Consider the following 26,993-nt stretch of genomic DNA (forward strand, 5'->3'; position numbering starts at 1 on the left):
AGGATCCATTTCCCTTTTCCATTGCCTCTGGATACATTTATTTGCTGAAATTACATTTGCTCATTCTTTTTTGTAGGGCTAAAAATAGGGTGATGTGGGGGGATGATCAAGATTTGTAGTCCAAGGCAAAGAATTGGGGAAAACCCATGACTTTATTAAGGAAAAAAAATGTTTAACAATTGAGAAAATGCAACTGTGATACTTGGAAAAGGGGAGAATGCAAGTCAGCTTAGCATGGAAGAAAGCCCTTAATTAAAACAAAGGTCATTTTTAATTCTTTTCACAGGGCTTGATTTCACCTTCACCTTCACACAGCTGGGATGATCCCACCTTGAGTGGGGAGACAGGAACAGAAATGCCACAGCAGCACCAAAAATCTTTAATTCCAGTGAATTATTGGAGATGCCAAACCCCCAGAGATACAAGAGGTGTGCAATCCTTTTACTGCTAAATATGATGTTATTGTATATTTATATGTATATTTATATGCTGTTAAAGCAATTGAAATTTCCTCACTTGTTTGGGCTTCCTGATTACAGCTTAAATGGGTTTGGAAGCATCAAAATATATAGTTTATTATTCTATAAGTATAGTATACATCCACTAATATATACACTAATGTATATATTCTTTTATATGCATATAACTATATAAATATAGTATGTATACACGAATATCTACTAATATAAATACATATATATTTTTATATATAAGCATATAAATATAGTTTATAGAAATGAATATATTCACATATATATGTACTTAATTTTATATATTTTTTAATATATTTTATTTATATACTTATCTACTTTCATACTGATATTCTTTTATATATATTTTTACACATATATACTTTAAATATATATATACACATATATACATCTATACACACACATTTGAAATATGTACTTTTACACTTACATATTTTTATACTGAAATTCCTCTCTCTATATATATATACTTTTACACATACACACACTAGAAATATGTACTTTTACACTTATATACTTTTATACTGAAATTCCTTTATATATATATATATATACACGCTTCTACACATATATATACTTCAAATATATATATACATAGATATACACAACTTTGGTATATATACTTTTATACTTATATACTTTTATACTGATGTTCTTTTATAGATATAGTTTTACACATATATGTACACTTTAAATATATGTACATATATATACATAATTTTATATATATACTTTTAATATATTTTTTTATACTTATATACTTTTATACATTCACTTTTACACACATGTATATACTTTATATATATACATATATATTCACATATATACACATATACTTTTATACTTATATACTGATATTCTTTTATAGATACACTTTACATATATATGTACACTTTAAATATATATATACACATAATTTAATATATAAACTTTTATTTTTTTTATACATATACTTTTACACATTCACTTTTACACACATATATACTTTAAATATATATATACATATACATACTTTGGTATATATACTTTTATACTTATATACTTTTATACTGATATTCTTTTATAGATACACTTTACATATATATGTACACTTTAAATAGATATATACACATAATTTAATAGATATACTTTTATATTTTTTTGTACTTGTATACTTTTACACATTCACTTTTACACACATATATACTTTAAATATATATATACATATACTTTGGTATATATACTTTTATACTTATATACTTTTATACTGATATTCTTTTATACTTTTACATATATATGTACACTTTAAATATACATATACACATAATTTAATAGATATACTTTTATATTTTTTTATACTTGTATACTTTTACACATACGTATATACTTTAAATATATATACATATATATACACATACTTAGGTATATATACTTTTATACTTATATACTTTTATACTGATATTCTTTTATAGATGCACTTCACATATATATGTACACTTTAAATAGATATATACACATAATTTAATAGATATACTTTTATATTTTTTTGTACTTGTACACTTTTACACATTCACTTTTACACACACGTATATACTTTAAATATATATACATATATACACATACTTTGGTATATATACTTTTATACTTATATACTGATATTCTTTTATAGATACACTTTACATATATATGTACACTTTAAATATATATACACATCATTTAATATATATACCTTTATTTTTTTATACTTGTATACTTTTATACATTCACTTTTACACACATCTATATACTTTAAATATATATATACGCATAGATGCACATACATATATTTAAATATATATATACACATACATGTACTTTGGTATATATACTTTTATACTTATATACTTTTATACTGATATTCTTTTATACTTTTACATATCTATGTACACTTTAAATATACATATACACATAATTTAATAGATATACTTTTATATTTTTTTATACCTGTACACTTTTACACATTCGCTTTTACACCATGTATATACTTTAAATGTATATACACACACATACTTTTATATATATACTTTTTTACAGGTATACATTTATATATAAACATAGCACAGCGATCACCTGAGCGTAATTACTTGCAAATTACTTCTGCTAATTGGGGAGGAGGAGCCGCATTTCCCCAACTCCCCGCGCTCCCTTCCCCATCGAATGGCTCCGCTCGGCCGCGCTTTCCGGGCAGCGCCCATAAAGCCCCGTGGGAAGGGGGATCCCGACGCTGGGCTAGAGGGAGAAGACTCCAATTCCCAGCGTCCCCGCGCATCCTGGCCCTGCGGTGACATCAGGCATTGCCTGGCCGGGACCGGCCGGGCAGCGGCGGCTCCCGCGATGTGAGCTCGGCTTTCTGCCTTCCCCGGCGGGGCCTGGCTGCAGCCGAGTCCGCGCTGCCGGGGCAGGGCTCCGGCAGCCGCCGAGCAGCGTGGAAGGGCGTGTGGCTGGAGAGACAGGAGGTGACATCTCGGGGACAGGGAACCGGCGCCGCTTCCCGTCGAGTTCGGAGCCTCTCGGGCTGCGCTTCCCCCGGCGGGGCCGTTCCCTGCCCGCCGCCCCGAACCCGCGGCTTTTCCGAGGGTTTCCCGCTGCTTTCCTGCGGCTCCGGGGAGCGGAGGAGACGCTTTTCCATAGCCTGGCAACAGAGTGCGTGTAGTAACCGCGGTGTGGAGCGGGGACCCCCCCGCGCAGGGGACGGGGAGCGGCGCGGTGGCACCGGGGGGACGGGCTGCGGGTCCTGCCGGCCGCTCCTTCCCCGCCGGGCCAGGAAAAGCAGCAGGGAAAGGCTGGTGGGAACCAACAACGCGCAGGTTTGTCGCGGTGGAAGTTGGCTCTGGCTGCGGGGTGAGGTTTCTGCGCCGTTCGCTCTCCAGGAGGGATGCTCGGGGGGTCCGGAGGGATGCTGGTGGTTTGGGCAGCTGGGAAACCACCCAGGAAAGTGATTTCTGCGCTGTAATGTTTGCTGAGGTTGTTGTCGTTTAAAGTGAAGTGTCGTGTGTGTTTCCTGACAGTGCTCAGCCTTTAGAGTGATTTTGTGATTGTGGGCGCATGACAAAACCCGTATTTCTCTGAACACAAATATTTTTTAGTGTTGAGCACCGGAGTCCCCTAGCAGCAGGCTTAAAAAGTCTTTCCCAACGTGAATGGGAAACTTGGGAATGCTTGCTCTCATCTCCTCCCTGAGACGTGTAGTAACTTTGCAACCAGGTAATTAAAAAATTAAAAACTCCTCTATTTCTCTTAAGAAACAGTTTAGGTCTTTGAAGGGACGTCGTGACAGTGTTCTGCTCGAATTTGTAATCCTGAGGACGCCTTTTAGTACTTGAATTTCACAAAGTGAGGAGGAAATTCAAGTGGGAAAAAGTGGCTTTATATCCGATTTGAGGAGTCTAATGAAATTAAGACACAAACTTCTATATATTACTTCGTGTTTCCTGATCCTGATGCAACTGATTAAAAAAGTTCTATTTATTTGTCCACATGTTACACCAGTTTGTAACTTCAATAAGTGTGGGTTTTCCCCACTCAGCAGTGAATAGTTAAATCATTTTTGTGTGTTTAAAAATGGATTTGGAAAGGTGTTTTGATTTAGTGGAGTCTAAACTGTACTGGGTAGGCCATGTTTCAGAATGAATATGGAGAAATATTTTATAACTCCAGCTGGAATTTTATATTCCTGAGCAAAAAGGTTTATGTTAATACCATTAATCCTGTTTTACAGCACAGGGCATTATCTACAAATTAGGCACTTGAGGTGCCTTTGGATTATTTGACTTTAAAGTGAGTGGAAGTCCCGTAAAAACTCGTTACCTGTTTGTTTAATATTCCCTTGTGTTTCCCTGGACTACCAGGAGATAATGGAGTGTGACACGTGGTAGGAATTGTAAATGAAGGTGAATTACAGTCTCTTATATTTCCATGGAGCCTGCATAAAAAAATAAAATCTGAAACCCCAGAGTAAGGGTTTCAGTCATTTTTGCACACAAAATACTTAGAAATAGTGGGACTGGAGTGTTCAGAGTACTTGTGGCTTTGGACAACAATTGGGAGTGTGTAGAGCTATAAAAATCTATCATTGAAAACAATATTAGTTACTTTCTGAAACAGTTTAAATGCGATGTAGAGTAGGGCTTTGTTTCTAAACTACCTGCTGGCAAATCATTCCTTGTATTTTTTATTTTTTTTTTTTAATAAAGCAAGAATTTCAGTCAGTGGGGAGCTTGTGAATTAGAAGTTTTAAAATAAGTGTTGCAGAAATGCTCTGTGTGTTTGGGTGGGGGTTTTTGGCTCAGGAAGAAGTACCTGAGAAAGGTACCAGTGCCTTGTTTCAAGGATGGAGTTGAGGAGCAGGTTGAAATCTCTCATCCCAAAAAACTTTCTGCCACATAGCTTTGTAAAGCGGGTAGGCCTAAATACAAAGTAAGTCCAAAAAGAGATGTGTTAGAGAGAAATGTGGGTTTTCAAACCTGATGCCTGATTCTGGAACTTGTAGTGTAGGAGGAAGTTTTCAGGCCTTCCTCATTATCTCCCTGAAACGCCGAGGTAATGTTTGAAATCCCCTTTTTATTTGCCTGTAGTGCAAGAAGCATCAGTTTGTACCAACCCCTAGAGCAAAGTGGCAGCAGCCACAGGCAGTGACCCCTGCAAATCCATGGTTCTGATGGAGTCTGGAGCACTCAGACCTGTTTTGAGCACCTGTGTAAATTTTAAGCTTCACTTGGACTCTGATGTGGGCTGTGAAGCCCAAATGCAGCACCTGCAACGCTTTGGGAGTTTCCCATGATTTCAGGTAGTTCCTGTTTAGAGAGATCAGGGGATTGTTGTTTGGGCTTTAGGATATCCATGAGTGCTTTGTGAAATCCCCTTCTAAAGCTGCAAATAGATGGGTTGTGTCACAGAGGTAATGAGTAGCCAGATCAATAATGTGTATGGTTAAGGGTGCTTTGACAGAAGAACAGGTGATAAATAAAGCAGTTTAAAGCTCAGGAAAGGCTGTTGTGGTGGGATCCCATTCCTGGCAGCAAAATCTAGGTTGGACATGAGATCAGGCAAATCCTTAATGCTGTAGATCAGCCACAGAGGACTGTGGATATAGTCTGACATCATCACCTTCATTTAGGATGGGAGCAGCTGCTTTGTCAGGTTTTGAGAATTTATCATAATGTGACTGCTGCACACTTAATTTATCTTCATTGTAAAAGCTGTCCTTCCCCCAGTCAAAGCTTTGTGGCAGTGAAGATGAAGCCTTAGGTTTGTGCAGGGCATTGATTTGCTCACCTGGGCCATTGTTCTGCTGTGGCCTGAGGAGTGTCACACGTGAGAGAGGGGACAGCCACAGCTGGACGCTCCCCTCTTAATGGGGAGGTGTCCACAACACAGGAGGTTGTGCTGTAATGGGTGTGCAGAGAGCACAGGGAAGGATTTTGGAGTCAGAACATTCTACCTGGAGTGCTCTTGGGAAACATGGAATTGTTAAGGTTGGAAAAGACCTCTCAGATCCGACCTCTCAGATCCAGCCTCTCAGTCCAACCGCGTCCCCATGTGCCCCATTCAGTCTCCTTTTGAACACTGTGGTGATTCCACCACTTCCCTGTCATCCTGCTCCAGTGCCTGACCACCCTTTTCAGGGAAGAAATTTTCCCTGATATCCAATCTACACCTCCCCTGGCCCAGCCTGAAGCCGTTCCCTCTCCTCCTGTCCCTGTTCCCTGCGAGCAGAGCCCGACCCCCCCGGCTGCCCCCTCCTGTCAGGGACTTGTGCAGAGCCACAAGGTCCCCCCTGAGCCTCCTTTGCTCCAGGCTCAGCCCCTTTCCAGCTCCCTCAGCTGCTCCTGGGGCTCCAGCCCCTTCCCAGCTCCGTTCCCTTCCCTGGAAGGATGGACTTCCCTGTCTTGTCTCGGGATAGGGATGGTGGTACTGGAGGAGCCCTGGGAGTGTGCGTGGGGACACAATGGAAGGAGCAATGAGGGGGAGCTAGAAATGTGTTTAATGTATAAACACAACTCTGACAGACCTGGTAACTGCTTCTTTTGGGGTTTTTTAATTGCTTTTAAACAGGAGAAGTTTGTCCTTAGGAGTCTAATTCCTGCCTCCACGCAATGCTGCACACTCCAGAGGAGAGAACCTGGGTACTGATAACAAGGACACGGTCCAAGTGCCACCCCTGGGCATTGCCAGCCACAAGTGAGTTCAAAAACTGCATTTTTGTGGGGAAACAGAAATAAAAACTTGTTGTGTGAGGTGTTTGTTTTATAGTGAATAGCCACATTACATGAAAACCTCAGCACCTGGAGGGAATGTTACATCCCAGATGAAGCAGCTTTCCCTGTTTGTGTCAGGGCAGGAGAGTGATCCTCTGGTCACAGAAGGCAGCAGATCCTCCCACACTCCTCTTGTCTTTGTGAGACTCACCACAAAGTCCTGAAGAACAGCTGCTGGAAGTTACCATAGACCCAAAAAAAACCCCCAAAAAATCTTTGTGGGTATGAAATGAGTATTTAGATGCTTGTGTTAAAACAAAATAAACAAATGGCCCGTGAGCCTGTGAATGTTCTTAATTGTAATTGGACAGCAGAACCCATATATTGAACAAGCACCTCATAAATGTATTTATTGCCCCAAACAGCCCACCTTAAAAGGTGCTTTTTTAAAAGTGCTTTTGACCCAGCTAAGAGGGATCTGTCAGACTTGATTTTTTTTTTTCAGGAAAAAAAAGTTTCTTGATTCTTTAGCTGCTGAAAAGGAACGTTTCCCTTTGGGGTGGTGACAAATCTTCTGGATGTTGCGAGTTCAGGATTTAGGAGGAAGTCTTCAGTAATCTGCTGTTTTTATGGTTTTAGCCCTGATGTTAAGAGATCTGAGTAACTGCCCTGTTTTCTCCCCTGAATTTGGTTTTTTACATATCCTTGTTGCCTGTTTACTTGTGCTGGTTCTTTTCCTGGATAATCCAAAAAAGCAATTTAGAGTTTTCTGGGGTTTTTTTTTTAACTTTTTGTTACCCCCTGGTTTCGGAGAATCCCTAGCAGTGCACCCTGAATGAGTCAGACAGTCCCAGCGTGCTGTAGATTAATATATCCATAGGTGGGAGTTTTTAGAAGTCTTAAAAAAACCCCCAAAACAGTGCTTTTTTCTGTTTGCTTTATCCTGCCAAGAAACAAAACCCAAGAAATAAACAGGAAGTATTTATCCTGCCAAGAAATCAGAGCAGAATCCCCTCAGTGTGGATGTGATAATGCTGCAGTGCTGCTGTTTACTGTTGTTATCAGGGCTGTTCTTGCAGTGCTCTGGAGCAGTGAGATCCTGCAGCTTTAGGATAAGTGGCTGTAAAAAGGCTTTTGGCAAATTTCATTGCTTTTTGTTTGGAAAATCAAGAACTTTTGGATGGGACTGGATGTCAGTGAAAGCAGTTTTCTTCTGATTATACAATGAAGCAGTATTTAGCTGTGATTACATTATTTTTCAGCTTATAAAATACCTTTTCAGAGAACTGTAAGTGTGATATGAGCCGTAAACTCTTCTCATCTCTAAAGAGGAAGAAATCCTTCCCAAAGGGTGGTGAGACCCTGGCACAGATTCCCGGAGAAGCTGTGACTGCCCCGTCCCTGGAGTTGTTCAAGGCCAGGTTGCACAGGGCTTGGAGCAGTCTGGGATAGTGGAAGTTGCAGGTCTCTTCCCAACCCAAATCATTCTGTTTCAGTCCCCCAGATGTACATAACACTGGCATAATTTAGGATTCTCCATGAAAACTCCTGAAACTCCTTCCAGGCTGCCTGAGGGGCCTCCAGTGCGCTGCCAGCAGCTTGTGGCATCTCGGAATAACAGCGACAGTCTTGAACTGCTTCCAGAGCTTTGCTGGACAGCACTAGGAACAAAACACTTCCAGTAATGAGGAGTAAGAGGGGAGTGTCCTGCTGTATTCCCAGTGCTGTGGAATCTTTGCAGAGAGGATTTTCACAAGGGGTAGATCTCTGTTTTCAGCCGCCCATCTCGGGCAGCGCTGGGGAGGCAGAAGCCTCTGTGTGGAAAATGTCTCGGACACATCCTTTACTGATCTTGCAAGATCACAGAATCCCAGAATGTTTTGGCTTGGAAAGGACCTTAAGAATCATCTATTCCACCCCTTGCCATGGGCAGGGATACCTTCCACTATCCCAGGGAGCTCCAACCTGGCCTTGGACACTCTCAAGGAAGGGGGAGCCACAGCTTCTCCGGGCACCCTGTGCCAGGGCCTCCCCACCCTCACAGGGAGCAACTTTCTCTTAATGTGTAAATCTCTCCTTTTTTCATGCCACAATAGTATCAATGTCTAATAGCTTTGATACTCCTTAATATCAATTTATACTTGAAATATTAACATTTTATTGATGAAGTTGTGCTCATGTATTTCTCCTCGAAAGACACTTTGGAAGAGAATCTAAGTACAAAGAACTGCTTGAGGCTTTTGGAAATAGTGAATGGTTTTGGTAAATACTTTTGCTTGCCTGCTCCTCAGCTGTTTGAATGAAAAGAATCCATTCCAATAACCCATCTGGGTTCTAGATGTAGATTTTTATTGGTTTTTTTGGAAGGTAAAGCACCAGTGGCTTTCCCAGGATTTGAAGGGGAATAAAGTGCAAGCCCTACTGAAGACTGTAAGAGTTATAATTTGGTTTCTTTTTCTTTTTTTTTTTTTATTTAGAGGCAGCATTTAATTTGTTGGTTTTTAACTTTGAGATGATTCTATCCCATTTTTCCCCCCTTTTTTTTCCCTGCAACTTGTTAGTAGCTCCTGTGTGAACCCCAGAGGAGAATTTGTGTTTGACTGGGTGGAAGGGCAGGCTCCAGTGTTTTGGAAGCACTGAGCCTTATCTAGGGTACATGAAGTCCCTCTTCTCCTGGGCTTTAGACACATTGTCCTGCACAACTCACATTAGCAGTGATTAATGACTCTGAAAATAAAACATAAATCCATTTGTTACAGATCCTATTTTTAATCTATGCACAAGTATTTTATAGCCTCTCCAAGGGGCAGGAATTTCTCTCTGTGTTGCTTCCTGGTAGCCCAAACAGCACCAGGGGCTGGGCGTTGGTGTGGGGATTCTGCTAAATTCCTGTGGAGTTCTGGCCTTGCTGGATCCTAAGGGATACCTGTGTTTGTTCAGGAGTCATTTGGAGCAGAAAGTCTCCTCCCCTCCTCTGCAGGGTCAGAATGGACCTCTGTGAGTTGTTCTTGTGCCTGATTTAATGACATGAGTACTGAGAGCACGTTCATATGGAATTTTTCCAGAATATTTGTGTAGCCTCCACAGGGTTTTAGTACCTCTAATTCTCTTATTTAATAGAGATTTCTTTGGATGTGTAAAATCAGTTTATAGCAAGTGATAAACTCTCAGTGTAAACTTTTTTTTGATTTAAAAACATTCACTGCAGGGTTGTCCTGTCCTGCTCTTGGTAGGAGCACACCTGGCCAGAGAATATTTCTGCCCAGCCTTTTCAGACAGTGCCCAGGAAGGGAGATCTGAGTCCATGACAGCTTTCACTAGGCCAAGGATTTATAGCAAGGAAGACAAATTAAATTCCAACTCTTCCAGTTTGGAAGGGACCTCAAGTATCATCTGCTCCAGTCTTTTTTGGTATAAATAATCTCTGAATAAATAATTTATTTGTAGTATTCTTTCCTGGAGCAGTGCTTGGGTTACATTTCTTACCCACGTTTTGCTCCGTGGAGTTTCCCTGCTTCCCACGGGCTCTCCATTGGAGTGTTCTGTGTTTTTGGGGGATCTGACAGGCATGATGGCTCTCCCCTTTGTTTTCCAGAGGGGATGTGTTTGCCTGGGACAGGTGCATTCCCAGTCTCATAGAGCAGGAGATTCTGAGCTGTGAACGTGCCACGCCAACACCTACAATGTGAAACCTGTGGAGAATTCCTGTTACTGTGCAGTAAGTCAGTTCTGTTATTTGTGTGTTCATTTTTAGAAGACAGATTTGTCAGACTTTGCCTAATTTAAGGCAAAGGAGGGAACATGATTTAGACTCTATCCTTTTGTCGTGGCTGCGTTACACATTCCTGAAAAAAATTCCTTCAGTTCAGGAAGTAAAAGCAAAGCTTGGCTTTTTGCTGCCTGTACTGCTCACTGCATGAACATCTAATACTAAAAACCATTCCCTTCTCTTCCCACCCCAGGTGAACAGCAGGGAGCAAACCATGGACACTCAGTTGTTCTCCCCATTTTTGGGAGCAGTCCCCAGTCCCCCCACGCCTCTGGAATCCTCCCGGCTGTGCAGCAACTGGCCAGGATGTGCTGAGGATCCTGGATCCCAAACTGCCTTTCAGGAGTGCCCAAAGAAAAGGTATCAGCATTCCTGCTGTGGCCTTAGGGGTTTCTGGAGCACTGGAATTCTTGTGGTGAAGAACAAATGGGGGATTCTTGATTTTTTTTTTTTTTTTTTTTTTTTTTTTTTTTTTTTTTTTTTTTGGGGGGGGGGAGCGAGTTTCTGGTATCACTGGAAACTCTCAGTAGATTTTCTTTGCTCTGTAGTGGTTATTACTGAGGTGGTGAAAAAAGGTGGGGGGGTTTTTTCTTTTTTCTATCTCAAAGCCAGGTGATGGTGACAGAATGTTGTCTTTTTTGGGAGGAATTGGTTGGTGGAGGCTGGCACAGCAGCTTTTGATGAGAAAATGCTCTTTTAATGAGCATTTCTAATGCCTCACTGCATTTTTTTTTTTTATCATTTGCTTAGTAAGGAACAAAATTTGAGGTGGGGAGAAAGTGAAGTCCTCTGGTTCCCAAGGTGGTGAAAGATACCTTAAGGAAGGTACATGGATTGCAAAAAAATCTTTATTTTTTTTGCTGGTTTTCAGTGGGAAGTGTCAGAGTGATGCTTTTTTTCTGAATAAAGGATCACACAGCTTTGGTGTCAGCTGTAAGAGTTAATTTTAAGCAAGGAGTGGCAATTTGCTAATTAAAATATACAATATTTTCTTAAAAGAAGCCTTTAGATTGTTGCAAGATAGCTTTGAAAAGGAAAAAGCTACAGAGTTAGAGTTAATCCATGTCTGCACCCATTCTGAGCCAGACATGGATTATGTCTGCAGATATTCAATACTCCTTGAAGTCTCCTTAAAAAAGAAAAAAAGAAAAAGAAAAGACTTTGCTATTTGACAAAGATACAGAAAAGAGCTGGTTATCAAATATCAGTTCTGCATTCACAAAACATTTTCAAGAGCCTTTGCAGTTTGGTGTATCCCAAATAAAATCACACAGACCAGATCCCTTAAAGAGCAAACTGAGCAGTCATGGAGTAAATCAGAGAGGGAGTGAGAAGTAAAAATGTGCTGAGGTCTTAAAAGCCAGCAGGGTGTGATTTTCACTGATTTTCAGTGGCAAGAGATGAAAAAGGTGATTTTCTAACAACTTGTCCCACATTTTCTGGTCTCTGTTAATCAGCAAAGTCAGTGAGCAATTGTGGGGCGCCAGGGGAAACTCGGAGATCTTCAGGGACACTGGAAGGAATCAGAACAGGGTGGTGAGGGAAGTTTGTTGGAGCAAAACAATGAGCAGAGAGGGAAGGAGACCTTTAATAGCATTGTTTAAATTAACTTGTGAGTAAGAGTCAGGAGTCATTACAAACAACTCTATAAAAATCTCATTTTGCACCTGAAGTAAAAGTTGGGTTTGTTTAAAAATTGTTTAAAGCCTTGGGTGTTTGCCAGAAATATTTGCTAAAATTTTGACCAAATCCTGTTCAAAAGGGGATTACAAAGTGGTTCAACTAAAGTATAATTTAAGTGTATATATAACTTATTTTTTTGAGATCAACATAAGAGGTTTTGAATTATTTGAAGTAGATAAATTAGAATGCTCCCGACCTGGAGAATATTAATCCTGTTTATGCTCTAAATGAGAAGGTCAAGGTTTGAAGGAATGTCTGTGGAATAGTTTTGTTTCTTGGAAGGAGAGGGGAATGTTTTGCTGCTTGGAGAGTCTCTGGTGAAACAAAAAGTCAGGAAAATTGTTCTCCTTCACTTGGGCTGTCGAATTCACAAATGCAAGAACATTTCTGCACAGGGATGCTGAGGACACATTAAATTCAGAACAACTGGAAAATGTTGCTAAACAAAGGTTTGATCTTCTTTTTGCCTGTTTTGTTTAGGAGAAAAATAGTTCTTTAAACTTTTATTTTGGGTTTGTTTTTTTTTTTTTCCAGGGCACCAATAAGTCTTTCTTACTCTGGCAGTGGCCCTGATATGTTTGGTTTGGTGTCAAGCATTTTGGAGGAGCCAAACAAGCCAGAACCAGCTACAGATTGGTAAGCTTGTTCTGAGAGTTCTTATCCACTTGTGTGTTGGTTTTTATGCCCATTGTCACACTGATGTGATACACATTTTTAGTTATTTCGGAGTTGAGTAATGAAGACCTTTTAAATCCCCTTAAAATGTGGAAGTGTCTTTATTTCACTTGTCAGTAAAAAAAAAAAAACACCCAACAAAACAATGGACTGTTAAAAATGCAAATTTTCTAAAGTTTTCTGTCAGCTTTGGAGCATTTGAGGAGGAAAAAAGATGATAATTAGTTTTAACCAGTAGGGAGTTGACTGAATACAGTGGAATCTGAAATATTTAATAAATCCAAATAAACTCTGCACTTCTGAACATACAGCAGATAAAACAGTGTTGGTGATGAGATTTCACAGAGCATTTGCTCAACTGCAGTAGGAATATTTCTCCTGTTTTTGAGGAGAGCTGTGTATGATGGGTTAACAATGTAATTCTGGGGAATAACCATGATATGTGAATTATTTTAAAATAAGAAACCTTTTAAAATAATGACAGGAGGTTTGTTTCACTCTGTTACAGGAATTCTCTATCAAGATTGTTTCCCCCTGTGTGGACACCTGATCTGGGCAGCAATGGGGAGTTCCCAGGGCTTCCAGCTCAGCATTCTGTTCCAAACAAGGATTTTCCCAACCTGCTGGGCACCAGCTGCCTTCAGGAGCCCCTGCAGGAGCCTCCTGATGTGGAGATGCTGCGCAGAGGTTTGGGAGACCTTCAGCTCATCGAGTCTTGGCTCTCTCCCCGTGCTCCCCCTGACAATGCCCTGAGGAACACTTACCCTGAAAACTCCTCTTTGCAAAACACCACCACCACGGCTCCCCAGGAGGGGTTTTCCTTCCCAAATGGGAGCTGTAACCAGCATTTGTGCACTTACGACCACGGGGGGGTAAACAGAGACTGTGAAAAATGTGGGTCCAATTTTAGCCCTTTTTACCCTCGGAACAGGATGAAGGAAAGCCCCAGCATTCAGAAGGAGCTTTGGAAAAGCGAAAGAGCAAGAGGAAAAGCTCTGAAAAATTATCCCCAAGGACAAACTAAGTATTCCCCTGATCTTTCCAATCAGCCTGTGGATAACTCTTGGGATAAGGTACCCCAGGACAGCCACCTGTTTTCTAAAAGATACGAAAACTTCACAGCTGCTCCCAAGCTGCAGTCATCTGTCCATCCATCACTTCATTTTCTCAATCAACCCCTGAAAGAAAATCACTTTTCTGGAGGAACAGGCAGAAAACCCCAGGAAACCCATGTGCCTAATGGCCATCGTGGCTTTACTTTGGGGGATGTTTTTAATAATAACAATAATAATGAGTGCACGGTGAATCTGGGCCCTAAGGAAAGCTCTCATCAAGTAGCTGAGTATGATTTATCTGTGAAAAACGTGCAGAATGGGAGTTATTCCTCATACCAGGGGGGTGTGTGGCTGGATGGGAAAAGTCTGGCAGCTGCATCTGATGCTCCATATGGAATACAAATGGCAACGAGCCCCCAGTCCTCATCAGGGGTTTCCACCATGTCTGGGGGCTCTCCCACCCACCAGCCTCTAACACAGCCCTCCTACTACTCCCAGCTCCTACCTGCCCTCCCTCCCAGGAAAGGTGGGAGGTTACAAACATCAAATGGAGTTTCCAATCATTTGGGGGTTCCTCGTTTTGTCTCGGAGAGTCAGAAGCAGGTGAGACCCATTGGAAGATCCCAGGAGGACGCTGGGATCAATAAGGACGGGCGCCGTAAATTCCCCGTTCGTTGTTCACCCGACTGGTTCGTGCAGCAGAAAGCTGCAGGTGAAGACCCTGAGAAATACCAGAGGTTCCCAAAAAAGCAGAGCCAGGAAAATGGCAATAAAGAGGACAGAAGAGGCAGAAGGAATTGGATCCCTCATTTGGGATCTGCAGCCCCAAACCACCAGCCCTTCAGCGCGTTCCCGAAAAAGCACGAGCAGAACGGTGCCAGCTTGTCAGATTTCATCAATCCTTCTCTGCTTCCTCCTTTCCCATTAATGTCTGATTTTAAGCAAAATCCCAGCTTTCCTCTGTTTAATCACCAACTGTTTTCATCAGGAAATAATTTTAATTTCCCTCCGCCGCCATTTCCATTCTCGGACCTTGTTGATCTTTTTCATTATGACGACTTCAACCCCTTGAGTCCCTTCATCAGTGATCTCTTCCCTGGGGAAATCCCTGCCCCCTACTTTGCCTTTCCAACCCCATTTAACAAGTTCAGACCTCCCAGGAGCCGCAGTGGCCCTGCTAATGAGCTTCACATCCGACTGGAGGAGTGCTATGAGCAGTGGAGAGCTCTGGAGAAAGAGAGGAAGAAGGTAAACCACAACTGGTGATGACTCCTGATAAAGACTTGACTGGTTTTAGATCGTGTGAAGAAAGAGAGGAGGTTTTATGGTGTTTCTTTGCTTGGTTGGGGTTTTTTTGGTTTTTTTTTTTTTTTTTTGGTTGGTTTGGGGGGTTTTTTGTTAATTTGATTTGGGTTTTTACTGTCAGTAGTAGTTGCAGCTTTCTCTTACTCTTTTTTTTTCTTGTAGTGAATTTCTGGCTTTAGTAAAAAAGAAAATGAAGTAACTAATGCTGGGCACCCTCTGTGTGGTTGTAGAGAAAAACTACAATATTTTTCTTGTTCCCAAAGGAAATTTCAGTTCATGCTCTTCTCGTTACGGTCACTTTCCTGCCTCAGACTCGTTCCCAGACCTGCTGGCAGGGAGGGATCACACTGCTAATGAGGGTATTGCACTTGGGAGTGAAAGCTCTGTGCTCTAAAGGAGCAGGAATGCTTTCCCAAGAGGAGTCAAATCCCTGAATTCCATGCCAGGGCTCAGAAACTAAATTGTCCATAATCCCTGGTTCTAATTATGCACTGGGTGCTTGGCTTCTTCCACGTGTGAGAAACCTCCTGGGCACTGGGTAAAGGTGTCTGACCAAATCAGATCTGGAAAACACCTTTTTCTTTCCATCATCAGCTGCAGGGCCTTGCTGGTGGACTTTTGAAATTGTGATTGGAACTGCCTGTGTTGCTCTCTCATGGATTCCTTTAAACAAGGCTCCTCTCTGCCTGCCTGGCCTTCCAGGAATTCTCTGGAAGGGAGAAAGGGATGGTTCTTGCTCCAGTGTTTGTTTCCTGTTCTCGAGCAGGATTTGGGACAATTCAGTCATTTGCAAAGACCAAGTCATAGTTTTTGTCTCATGCTTTTGATTTCATCATTAAAGGAGAGTTGTTTATCCTTGTACCACCTGCTTATTAATCAGAGGGGCTTAACTGACCCCCTTGATCTGGTCCATTCTCAGTGATCCAGTTTTATCCCAGCAAGCTGCCCTGGGTTTCTCAGGGTGTTTTGTGGTTACAGAATATGAACTGTTCTCAGTGCTCCAAGCCAGCTGCCCTAGCCTGGCTCCTGCTCCTACAGCGAAAGCACACGTTCCTCAGGAGGGGATGACTGCAAGAAGAGAGAAGCTCCCCCTGGGATTTGATTTAATTCTCTCTGCCTTGCCTAATCGCTCAGCCCTTTCAGCTCCCAGAAACCTGTTCATTGCAGCTGCTTTGGGGTCACAGCTTCCCTGTCTCCTTTCATAAACCTCACTTTTCCAGGGATCTCACATTTAAAGCATTTCCACAAGTTAGGCGTTGTCCACAATATTAAATGTGTGTGTAGTTTAGTTAATTGCCTATTAGTTGTAATTGTTAATTACCTGGTGTCATTATATGAATCCATGATCCTTTCCCCATCCATTTCTTTTTTTCTGGATGCCTTTCAGGCTCCTCAGATGATGAGTGCAGGTAGAGTCAGCTCTTGTAATCCGTGTTAGGGCAGGGACCAAATATTGTGGAAGTGTCAGTAAAGCAAAAAGAGAAGGACTTCAGCACATACTCTGAGTACAGATGTAAGCAGGGTGGGTGTGGACTTAGCTTTGAACTGCAGTGCAGCACCTGACCCTTCTCTCCTACATCCGTTGTACCCTGGAGAAGGAATGAGAAAAGGAATATACTGCAGGCTGTGTTGTTTTTACTCCAGGTGTAAGAATTTCCTATCCAAAAATAGGTTTGGTGATGTTTAGTCACTGTCTGTGTTAGACACTGACAAAATCACTCTCAGTGGAAGTTTGGCTGTTGTGTTAAACATTTTCTCTGTTGAAGAAAAATATTTTCTCTGTTAAAAAGCTGCTATCAGTTTATGTTAAATGTGGTTTCATCCTGACGCACCTCAGATGCAATTTATGCTGCTGTGATCACCTGGTTCTTTTAATAACCATAATATGTGATGGTTGAGAGAAGCAGTGAGAGGGTCAGGGTTTAAATTCATGGAATCACAGAATCATTAAGTTGGAAAAGACCTTTAAGCTCATCAGATCCCACCATCAATCAGCACCACCTCAATTACCCATTTCTTGGGTGCTACACCAGAATCTGGCTGGGTCTGTGTCTAAGATTAATTAGAATAAAGTTGTACAGCTTTTGTTCTAAAGGCTGCCACTGAGCAGTGCTGTCTGAATTAGGGAAGGATTCCTGCAAGGAAGCTGGAAAGGGACTTTCGATGAGGGAATATAGAGATAAGTCAAGGGGAATGACTTTAAACCAAAAGAGGGCAGGGTTAGATTAGATTTAGGAAGAAGTTTTTTGCTGTGAGGGAGGTGAGGCCCTGGCACAGGGTGCCCAGAGAAGCTGGATCCCTGGAAGTGTCCAAGGCCAGGCTGGACAGGACTTGGAGAAACCTGGGATAGTGGAAGGTGTCCCAGCCCGTGGCAGGGGGTGGAATGAGATGATCACTAAAGTCCCTTCTGAGCCCATTTGGTGATATTTGGGAACATCTTTCTGTAAATGCCGTCAGGAGTTAACACAGGCCGCTCACTCCTAATCCACCTGAAAATTCTGAGCAGCTCCAACACCGGATTGCTGATACTGTGCTGATTTCAAACAATCACACTGGGAAATGATTTCCCTTGCAGACTGAGGCTGACCTTGCCAGACACTTCCCAGGGCAGCGCATCTGCAGCTCCAGCAGCAGCCCCGTGTCCCAGCTCCCTGCGAACCCATCCCGCGTGGATCGCCTGATTGTCGACCAGTGCCGGGAACGAGCCAGGGTAGGCCTTGTGGAGCTGCAATTCCCGCAGTTCCTGCAGGATTTGTTTGTTTATTAATCAATGCTTTGGGGTTTTCGGTGTTCTTCTGCCAGGTGCTCACACTAATAGGGAAAATGGAGAGGCTTGGTGGTGCCCCTGTGCACGGGAACATCTCCAGGGCCTTGGAGCTCCACCTGGAAGCCATCCAGGTGACCCAGGCACGTCGGAGGGATGAGATGGTGAACGCTGCTAACCCCCAGAGCCACGGGGTGCCACGCTATAACAGTGAGAAAGGTAATGCTGCCCATTCCTGGAGTTGCCAAAGCTTTGTCGAGGGTTTAATTGTGAGTATGTTCCACTTAAAAATGCAAATTTGCAATACGCGGCAATTCTTGTCACTTCAGCAAAAGAAGGTTTGCAAATAGACAATTTTGCTTTTTAAGACTTCAAATCACTTTGATTTCTACTGCTTTTTTTTTTTTTTTTGGTTTTCCTGTTACTAGTTTAAAACTTGGAAGTTTTTTCCTCCTGACTAGAAGAGAACTGTAAAAACTCTTCACTGATGTTACCTAACCATAAATGGTGGTTCTAAAAGTAAAAGCAAGTAGAATTTTAAGCAAGTAGAATTATTTGCTGCTATGGCTATACTTTCTCTGCTCCTTATAAAATAACAAAAAAAAATTGCCAGTGTTGTGTAAATCAATCTACATAAATCACAAACCCACCAAGAATGACATTCCACGTTTCCCAAATTCCATTTAAGTAAACCCAGAATAACCTGTAGCAGCAGTAAATGTGGCAATTCATGGTTTGGGGTAAAAGATAATATTATTTTTTTCCTCAGAAAATACCTTTGTCTCAGGACAAAAGAGGAATTCACTCCTTGTTGCTGAAGTGGACAGTGAGGTTCCTCTGGCTGTGGAATAGTTCTTCCTTGTGAGGGAAAGAGAGTAAAAATGTTTTGCTTCTGCAATTCAGGTGTCTAAAATTAAAATATAAAGTAAATTTAAAACGTCATGCCCTTAGAATAATAGTCCTATATGCAAACTGACTTTTAAAGTGACTCCTAAAATTTTCATGTGGTGTTAACTCCAAGTGTGAGTCAGGAATAGTAGAAGGAAGGTTCTTGGCCAGGCAGGAGAGGTGGGCTGCAGTGGTTAAATGGATGAATATGAGCAGATTTATTGCCAATATGGTATCTAAATATTGCCAGTCCTACAAATAACAGCTCTATCATCTGTTACAATGAGTTATGGCCTCCTCAGGTCCTGGTCCCTCCTGTTGAGTGACAGGTTTTGGTGAGACCCCCACCCTTCCTAAATTCCCAGAGAAGTGTAGGAGCAGCTTCGTCCACTTAGTCCCAGATTTAGTCAACAATCTCCGTCTGAAAGGTTGCAGTATCAGCAGTTTTGGCTGGAAATGTGCAGGTTTGCAGTCGCTGGCCTTGCAGGATTCACAGTTGCAAGCAAATCCCCTGTAAAGCTGCTTTAGGATTTTATCTCAGTTCGACTGGACCTTTGTGCTTTTACTCACCCATCCAAAAATCACTGTTCCCTTCTTCTCCCTGCAAAGTCCCAAACCTGCCTGCAACCTCAGGAGAGCAGCTTGCCCAGTGTCCACCAGCATTTTAGCCCCTTTTTGCAGCATTTTAGACCCTTTTTGCACAGACAATTCACATGAGATGTTGTAGCTGTCATTACTGGTGCAGCTCAGATACCCCTTAAGTCCTGTTTGCTCAAGGCCGCGAGTTGAACGAATTTATGCAATTTAAAAAAACCAAAACATGTAATAACATTCCCAGGCTTGTTCACTGATGTGTTTTTCCTGTTGCAGACGTGCTGGCCCTGGCAGCTGCCCTGCGAGCCCTGGCTGGTGCCACGCGCAGGGCTCGCACCGCGCTCTGGTGCGCGCTGCAGGTGACCCTGCCAAAAACCCCCCCAGCTGGACCCGAAAAACAACAGCCCCTTCTTCAAGGGGCACTGCAAGAGCTTTGTCCTTCAAGCACGAGCACCCAGGAGAAAAGCAGCGTGGAGCACGAAAGCAGAGGAAGTGAAAAAGCTGAGGAAGCGACGAGGGTTTTGGAATGACCGCAGATAACGAAAGGAAAGCCGAGGATGGGGAGGGAAGGGCTCGGGTCCTGCCCAGCACCGTGGGAGGTGGATTTTCATAGGATGTCAGGAGGCAAAAAGGGTTAATTAATGTGCCTGGTCAGTGGTGCAGTTCTGGTAGTGGGATTCTGGCGTGGAGAGGCACAGCGTGTCGTGGTGGTAGCGCCGTTTGAATGATGCTGGTGTCTGCTGCTGAGAGTTTTAATGTTCAGAGGAGCTAAACAGTAGCTGAGCCTTTCCTCATGTGCTTGTCCAAAGCTCTGTATCAGCCCTGAGTCAGGCCAGGACCTGAGAAACCAGAGTGTGGTAGGACTTAATTCTCCTTTTTTTTTGTTAGTGAGACAATTTAGTGTATTTAAAGGTACTCAAAAATCGTTCAGGGTTTGTTTTATTTTTATTTTTTTGCACCACGTGTAGCTCTTTCCAGAGCCAGAGTGATCCCCGAGTGTTTGCTCCCCATCGCTGTGCCAGGAGCAGTGCATGCTGCTGTGGTGGTGGTTTTTGGGATGGGTTATCACTCAGTTTGGCAGGGAATAATCAGTGTTCCTTGCTGGTTGTGGGAGAGGCTGCAGCAGCCGTGCTGCCAGTTCAGTTTCCAGCAAAACCAGTGTGAACTGAGCTTTTCCGCAGCACAGTCCACTTGGGCTTTTTCCACTAAAAAAGTGGATTTTGTAGCTTTGCAGTGTGAACTGCATGGAAGTAACACGTTAGCAGGTGGTAGAAGACTCACTCAGGATTAGAAATTAGATTTACTGATTCCTCAGTGGGTTTAAAACCAGTAACAAGTAACATAGTATGCACTTAATTTAAAAAAACTATTGTTTGTTGTTAATATAAGTTCATGGTACTATAATTTTTTTCAGACACATTCCATATTTATTTTAATGTCTTCATTGAATGTTTATTTAAAAATCTATTTTAGTAATAGGAAGTTAAATATTTTGCCAAATCTTCCGAATAATCAGATTTAATGATTTACTCAGGAACTCTGTGTATTATTATATGAATATACACATGCTATATAGAGATTTTTTGGGAAAGGGATGTTTGCAAAATATTTACACAAAGCTATGTACTAGATTACCAAAGCTGTTTAACTGATTATTTTTTGATGTGGAAGGTTTAATATATTTAATTGCTGTTAATTAGTCTCCATTGTGTGGCTTAGACAATCAGAGTGTAGCTGTTCAGGGCGAGAATTAGAAAAGAATAATTAATTCAAGGTGTGTTCTTAGGGCCTTTAGGTATATTTCAGTGCTTTAACAACTGTCTTACTGTTACACAGTCTCTTAATATGTACTAATAATTAAGGTTCTTGAGTATCAGGATATTAATGAACAGCTTTGGAGAGCAGTTCTTGGGTTAAAAGTGAATGAAGTTGGGGATAGAAGCAAAATCTGAAGGACAAAAATGAAGATTTTTGTGTCTCACAGTGTTCAGTGTCAGATTTGAAATATTTGTGGGTAATTATAGAACTGTTCCCATATATATCTGTACTTGCAAAATTGTTCCAAATGCAGTTGTGTAGTTCTGGATCCGTGGATGTTGCTAGAGCAGATGTTGTCTCAATAGTGCCATCCTTAACTCCACTGAGGCGTGGAAATTTGTAGCTAAAATTTGCCCAGGCCTCACTGTAACCCACTGAGTAAAGTTTAAAAGCAAGAGTAGATAGAAATCAGATTCTTAGTATATAGCAAGATTTTGTTTTCTTCCCTAAAGAAAGTGAATTCCAATTAAAAGATTATTTTCAGCCTTAGCCTAAAAATCAGGTTACCAGAGTTACTTTAGTGTGTTTTCTCTGTGTGCACATGCAGTTTATTTGCACAAACCAATTCAAGAAGGTTCAATCTGCAGTTGTGAAACTGATTGTACTCCACACCTCTAAAGTGGAGTTTGCAGTATTTCAGTTTGTGGCTGATTTGGGGGTTTAATTACCCAAATTAAAATTAATTTACCATTGCTGTGCTGGCAGGAAATCCAAATTTGAAAGTCTGGGTCTGTTGTTTTTCTTTTTTTCTGTTTACAGAACCCTTGTGGGTCCTGCAGGGTTGTTTTGTAGTGGTGAATATTTAGGGTATAATTGGTTCTTATTGTACTGCTCACGTGTTAGTTAATATTGTGAAGGATCATGATCTTAATTAGTTCATAGTTAATGTGCCTTTAACAGTCTCATTTTTCCAGAGTGGTAAAAAGCTGTGTGGTCACTTCTGGTTCCAATTTCAGTTTAAAAATGCATTTTAAAGGGTTATGTTTTAAAAATGCATTTTAAAGTGGCTGCATTTGACTGCAATCAGCACAGGCTGTTAATTGTGTTAATTGCACACACAAGATCATTCAGTTTGGGGCTCTTTAAGGAGCACTGTGGCTCTGGAATGTCCCCCTGGATCATGTGCCCGGGTCAGATGCTCCTTGTCATGCCCTACAAATGCTCGTGTTTCGCTTTGCCTCGCTCTGTTTTCTTCACCAAAACTCCAGGTCTTCGATCAAAAATGCTTTTTTTTAAGTGCCCTTTTCTTTAAATGAGTTGGTTATGGACAGCATCAGGCCTAGGATGGCTTTTGTCTTCAATTCTCATCTCAGACTGCTCCACTTCTGTTGTTTTATTACAAATCCTGTTGCATTTTAGGGAATAAAACCCACTTTATTTTGTAAAATAATGCCTGGAGTTGCAGCAGTTCTGTCAGTCAGAACATTATTTTTGCTGCCTCGTATCCAATTTGGCAACAAGGTACAAATTCTGCAAGTCTTGCACTGACTTTTTGGTGTGAATAAGTACAAGCATAATGCTTGTGGCTTTAGGGACTAATTGTACTGATGTTTTACTGACTTCAGGGGAAGCTGAATTGAGGTTTTGGGTCACACTTAAGCCAAAGAGGTGGCTTTGGTTTGGAGTCAAGTTTGAGTTTTGAAGGAAAAAAAGAAAATCCCCCTTTCCCTCCCCATTTTGAGAAGCAATCAGGTAAAATTTAGTTTATTCCCTTCTTTTATGCTTCTACTCCCCACCCCCCCACTCAGCTTTCTTTAGATTTAATTGTTTAGGGTTTTGCCCTGTTTTGATTTATACTTTTAAAATTTTTGGTGAGAGATGAAGAGGGTGGCAGAGTTGTGGCCAGCCCTGGTGGCAGGGATGCTGGATTGCTCCAGTTTAAATAAATGGGATTCTCAGGTGTCCCTTTGTAAGTCAGGATTATTATCAGGGTGCTTTTTGATAGTTGGTAGTGAATCTTTAATGCTTTAAAATCCCAAACTGATAGTCCAATACAACATAGACTTAAGAATTATAATTATTTGTGTATTCTGTATGAATAACTGGAGTTTTAGGGTGATTCAACCTTACTAATTCCCAGAAGGGAGGCTGGCAGCAGGGGAAGAACTCTTTATTTTTTTTCTGGTTATAGGTTTTGTATCTCTGTTTTTCTGTATCCACGAGGTCCCTCTGGCAGTTAAGTTGCTCTGATGCTATTTATATAATCTAAAACTCATCAATTGGTATTAATTTGTTATTTTCATTAGAGCAGCATGCAGGGAGGTTATTTAAGTTGGTGATACTTGTCTTGCTGTGGCCTTTTCAGGAGTGGGTGAGATGTAGTTCCCAAACTGCTGCTCTTGGATTTTATTCTTTCCAAACTGAGTATTTTTCTTTGCTGCTGGTATTTACCACCACTACCAATGTTTTTGTCTGTACCTGGGTGTGTGAAATTTGGAAATGCTGCTCTAGTCCACAGTCAGTCTCTTATGGTTATTCCTGGCACCTTTTCCCTTGGAAGGAAATGAAGGGTTCACAGTGGGGGTTATGTGAGTGAGAGGCTTTGTCGAGGTATTTCCCTTTGCAGAGAAGTGTGGGGATACCCCAGGTTTTTATGGGAAGCTCCCTGGCTTTCCTGTGCACTTTTCCAGAAGTGGCCACGAGCACAACTTCCTCTGGTTGTGTTTGATCTGCAACCCTTTGTTTGGGGATGTAAAGGAGGAAGAGGGAGCTTCAAGAAGGAAGGAGCTGCAGGGAGCCCTAATTCCAGTGGAGATCACTCTTCTTTTGGCTTCCATGGTCAGGAGGGCTTGAGGGACCAGGAGTCTTTGCTTGAGTCAAGATTCTTTTGCCCATGTGCTGCTGGTGGATGCTGAGAGGGTGCAGCTGCTGAGATTTGGGGCAGAGTTGGCTTCTTCCTGCCCTGCTCTGGTGGCCGACCTTGCTCCCAGGTGTGTTTTAATCAGGTTGTGTCCCAGCTTGAGGGACCAGGAGAGGGCTTGGGGACAGCTGGCCCAAGCCAGAGGGATGTGGTTCTCCCTTTGGGATCAGGATCACCTCATCTCCTGGCTGCTGGCTGGGAAGGGGCTGAGGTGGGATTTAAACTCAGCTTGTCTAGAGTTAAGAAATGACAAAGAGCAAGGAGGACTGAACACAAAATGGGTTTGGTTGTGGTTCAAATGTGTTCTTCCTTCAGTGGCAGACTCCAGCTTGGCTCTGTGGGATATTCACTAAACCACCATTGAACCATGGCTCTGATTCTGCAGGAAGTTGGATTTTTGTTTTGTTTAAATACTGTAAAAAATATGCAACAAACAGACCTTAAGCCTATATGTATTTTTTTTTTTAATTCTGTTTTTACCTGCTCTGGAAGCTGGGTATTGGAATTTCTTTTTTTTTTTTTTTTTTTTTTTTTTTTTGGCCCATTCTCTGTTTGGGAGCTGCAGTTTTGACAAATGCTGCATGGTGGCACAACCCAAAGCAGTGGGGTTTGGGGATTTTGTTCTTTGTATCTTTATTTCTGTGGCAGACTCCGTGACCTTAGCTGCAAAACTCAATGTTAAATTCCTTATGAGCAGAGTCTGCTGCAGATTTATTTATTTTTCCTGTTGGAGATGTAGAAGTGGAAGAACTTTGGGTGATTATTTAGTGTTTGTAGATTTGAGCACGAGCAGCGAACACATCAGTCAATAGGAGGGCAGTTGACTTTGGGATATGTATTTTAATTATTATTTTTGAATAATTGGGCTGCTGAAGAGCTGAGTGTGAGCCTGCTTTGTTGAAGCCACAGCTCTTAAGAGATTTCTGTCTTGATCTGGCTTTGCTGCTTTACCTTGAGTTCAGGAGCTCTTTAAACACAAGCTCAGTGGCTCACCTTGAACATTTGTTACAAGGAACTCCAGAGGGATGAGTTCCCAGCCTCTTTTATCCGGATTCTTGGAATTAGCCAGGATAATTTTGCTTTCTCTCAAAGCTGAGGAATGTACCTGCTGCAGGAACTGGGGCTGAACTGATGGGTTCCTGGGAATTTTGCACCTTGTTTTTCTCCTGTTCTGCTTCGAAGGAAATAGAGCCTTAAACCATGCTGAGACCTTGATTTATTCCAGTTTATCCATGTCAGTCACCAGCACTTTTTTTTCCCTTTTTCTTGGTTTGTAGCACTTGAGATGCCTGATTTTTATCAATTATTTTTTTGGTGGATAACTGCTTTGTAATTTTCTAAAATAAAATAATAACTTTGCTGATCAAATTTATCAGTTACATAGAGTGGAAGGTCCTTATTTTTCTTCATTAGCAATACTGCAATCAAAGGTGCAGAATAATGTGTTTAATGTATGTGTTTGTGCTGTTAGAGATTGAAAATACATTGGGCTAGGAGCAACTTTTAAACAAATGGAGGAACTGGAGCTAAAAATCCTCTTTGCTTGTTGCCAAATGAGCTTTAAAAAAGAATATGTTTGCGTATAATATATTAAAAAAAAAGCTGGTTAGAGAGAGAATAAATCAGAGTAAAAATCATTGCCAGACAAAGATTGCTTTATGTTTTTTACTGAGTAAAACACAACTTGTTTATGCACAGTACTGACTTAATGAGCATAGTTTTTTCACAGAATTAGTCTATTTCCAATATATAGATGGGAAAAATAAGTTTCCTTTTATTTTTTATGACAGATACACAAAGATGAAGAGTGTCTATATTTTAATATTACTGTCTGGTGTCTGAAGTGTAGCATTGACATGTGTGTTGGTCAAACTCACTTCCTTAAAACATCCCATTTTACACTGCTAGGGAAATATTACTGAGGGCCCAACAGAAATATGTGAAATTATAACTTTGCTTAAAAAAAGTAAATTGTTGATTATGCAAGACTTTAATCACTAATCAATTTAGGCTTATTTAAGTATTTCTGTAAAACAGCTGTGGATGTTTGAACGCTGCAAAAATCTGACTTCTACCTCTTGTGTAACATCCTTAAAATTCCCCTTCACAGATGTACTCTGATGCCACAGGGTGTTGGTGCACCTTAACTTGGGAATTTAATCTGCTTTTCCTTTTATTTTTTTTTATGTGGAACACCAGGATGCCTTGTTATGTCCACCTGTGTTGATCTGATCAGGTTTGTGTTACATGTGTGAGAGTCTCAGAAACAGGAGAATTCTGTAACAAATTATGGCCAGTGTGATTTTTCTGGTATTATTTTTTTTATCTACGTGGTTTGATTCCTTTTATTTAAATAATCACCTGTGTTGTATGGATGTCCCTAATAAATAGTGACAGCTTGTTTAGATCAACTCACACTGTTTCTCAGCTGCTGAATTTGTTTGGTAATTCTGCCTCGAAAAGACCTGTTACGTGTTCATGACAAATTAAAATCCTTTGTGTTTTTTGTGACTGCTTTTGTTGCTTTAGTTCTGTGGAAGAAGGGGAAGTTTGGGCAGTTGTTGAACTTGGGGCTGGGGGGGGGGGGGTGTCTCTTGGATCACACAGAAAATTCAGATTTACATCAAGCAGTTGAGAATAAAGGACAGACTTTAGTGAGGACTTAATGGGATGTTACTGGGGGAATTGTGATGAATTTGGCACTTTTCTCAAAATAAATGAACAAGTGTCCCAGATCTGCTGGTGGTGGCAGAGATCAGAAGCACAAGTCAAGAATTGCACAGGTGACAACAGCATTTGGCTGGTTTGTCCTGTGGAGTTGAGGGTGATGTTCCAAACTGTGACACAGGAAAGTTCATTGCTTTAGAGTTTAAAAT

At 41.4% G+C, this 26,993-nt stretch overlaps 1 protein-coding gene across 5 annotated transcripts; it reads left to right on the forward strand.

Annotated features, from left to right (window-relative positions):
• The first annotated feature begins 275 nt into the window (after nucleotides 1–275).
• LOC116455239 lies at nucleotides 276–26,628 on the forward strand. Of its 5 annotated transcripts, XM_032132961.1 has the most exons (10): nucleotides 2,878–2,965; nucleotides 3,596–3,713; nucleotides 6,564–6,689; nucleotides 10,302–10,424; nucleotides 10,669–10,835; nucleotides 12,693–12,794; nucleotides 13,342–15,136; nucleotides 17,769–17,903; nucleotides 17,996–18,176; nucleotides 19,716–26,628. In XM_032132961.1, exons 5-10 carry the CDS (start codon nucleotides 10,690–10,692, stop codon nucleotides 19,967–19,969), a joined length of 2,613 nt encoding a protein of 870 aa, XP_031988852.1. In that variant the 5' UTR covers nucleotides 2,878–2,965; nucleotides 3,596–3,713; nucleotides 6,564–6,689; nucleotides 10,302–10,424; nucleotides 10,669–10,689; the 3' UTR covers nucleotides 19,970–26,628. The 5 variants fall into 5 exon arrangements, with proteins under 5 accessions (XP_031989134.1, XP_031988767.1, XP_031988852.1 ...); XM_032133243.1 differs by lacking the exons at nucleotides 2,878–2,965; nucleotides 3,596–3,713 and adding an exon at nucleotides 276–428; XM_032132876.1 differs by having other exon boundaries at nucleotides 2,827–3,713.
• Nucleotides 26,629–26,993: the final 365 nt, after the last annotated feature.

The sequence above is a fragment of the Corvus moneduloides genome, chromosome 1 (genome assembly GCF_009650955.1).
Source record: "Corvus moneduloides isolate bCorMon1 chromosome 1, bCorMon1.pri, whole genome shotgun sequence".
Taxonomy (NCBI): Eukaryota; Metazoa; Chordata; class Aves; order Passeriformes; family Corvidae; genus Corvus; species Corvus moneduloides.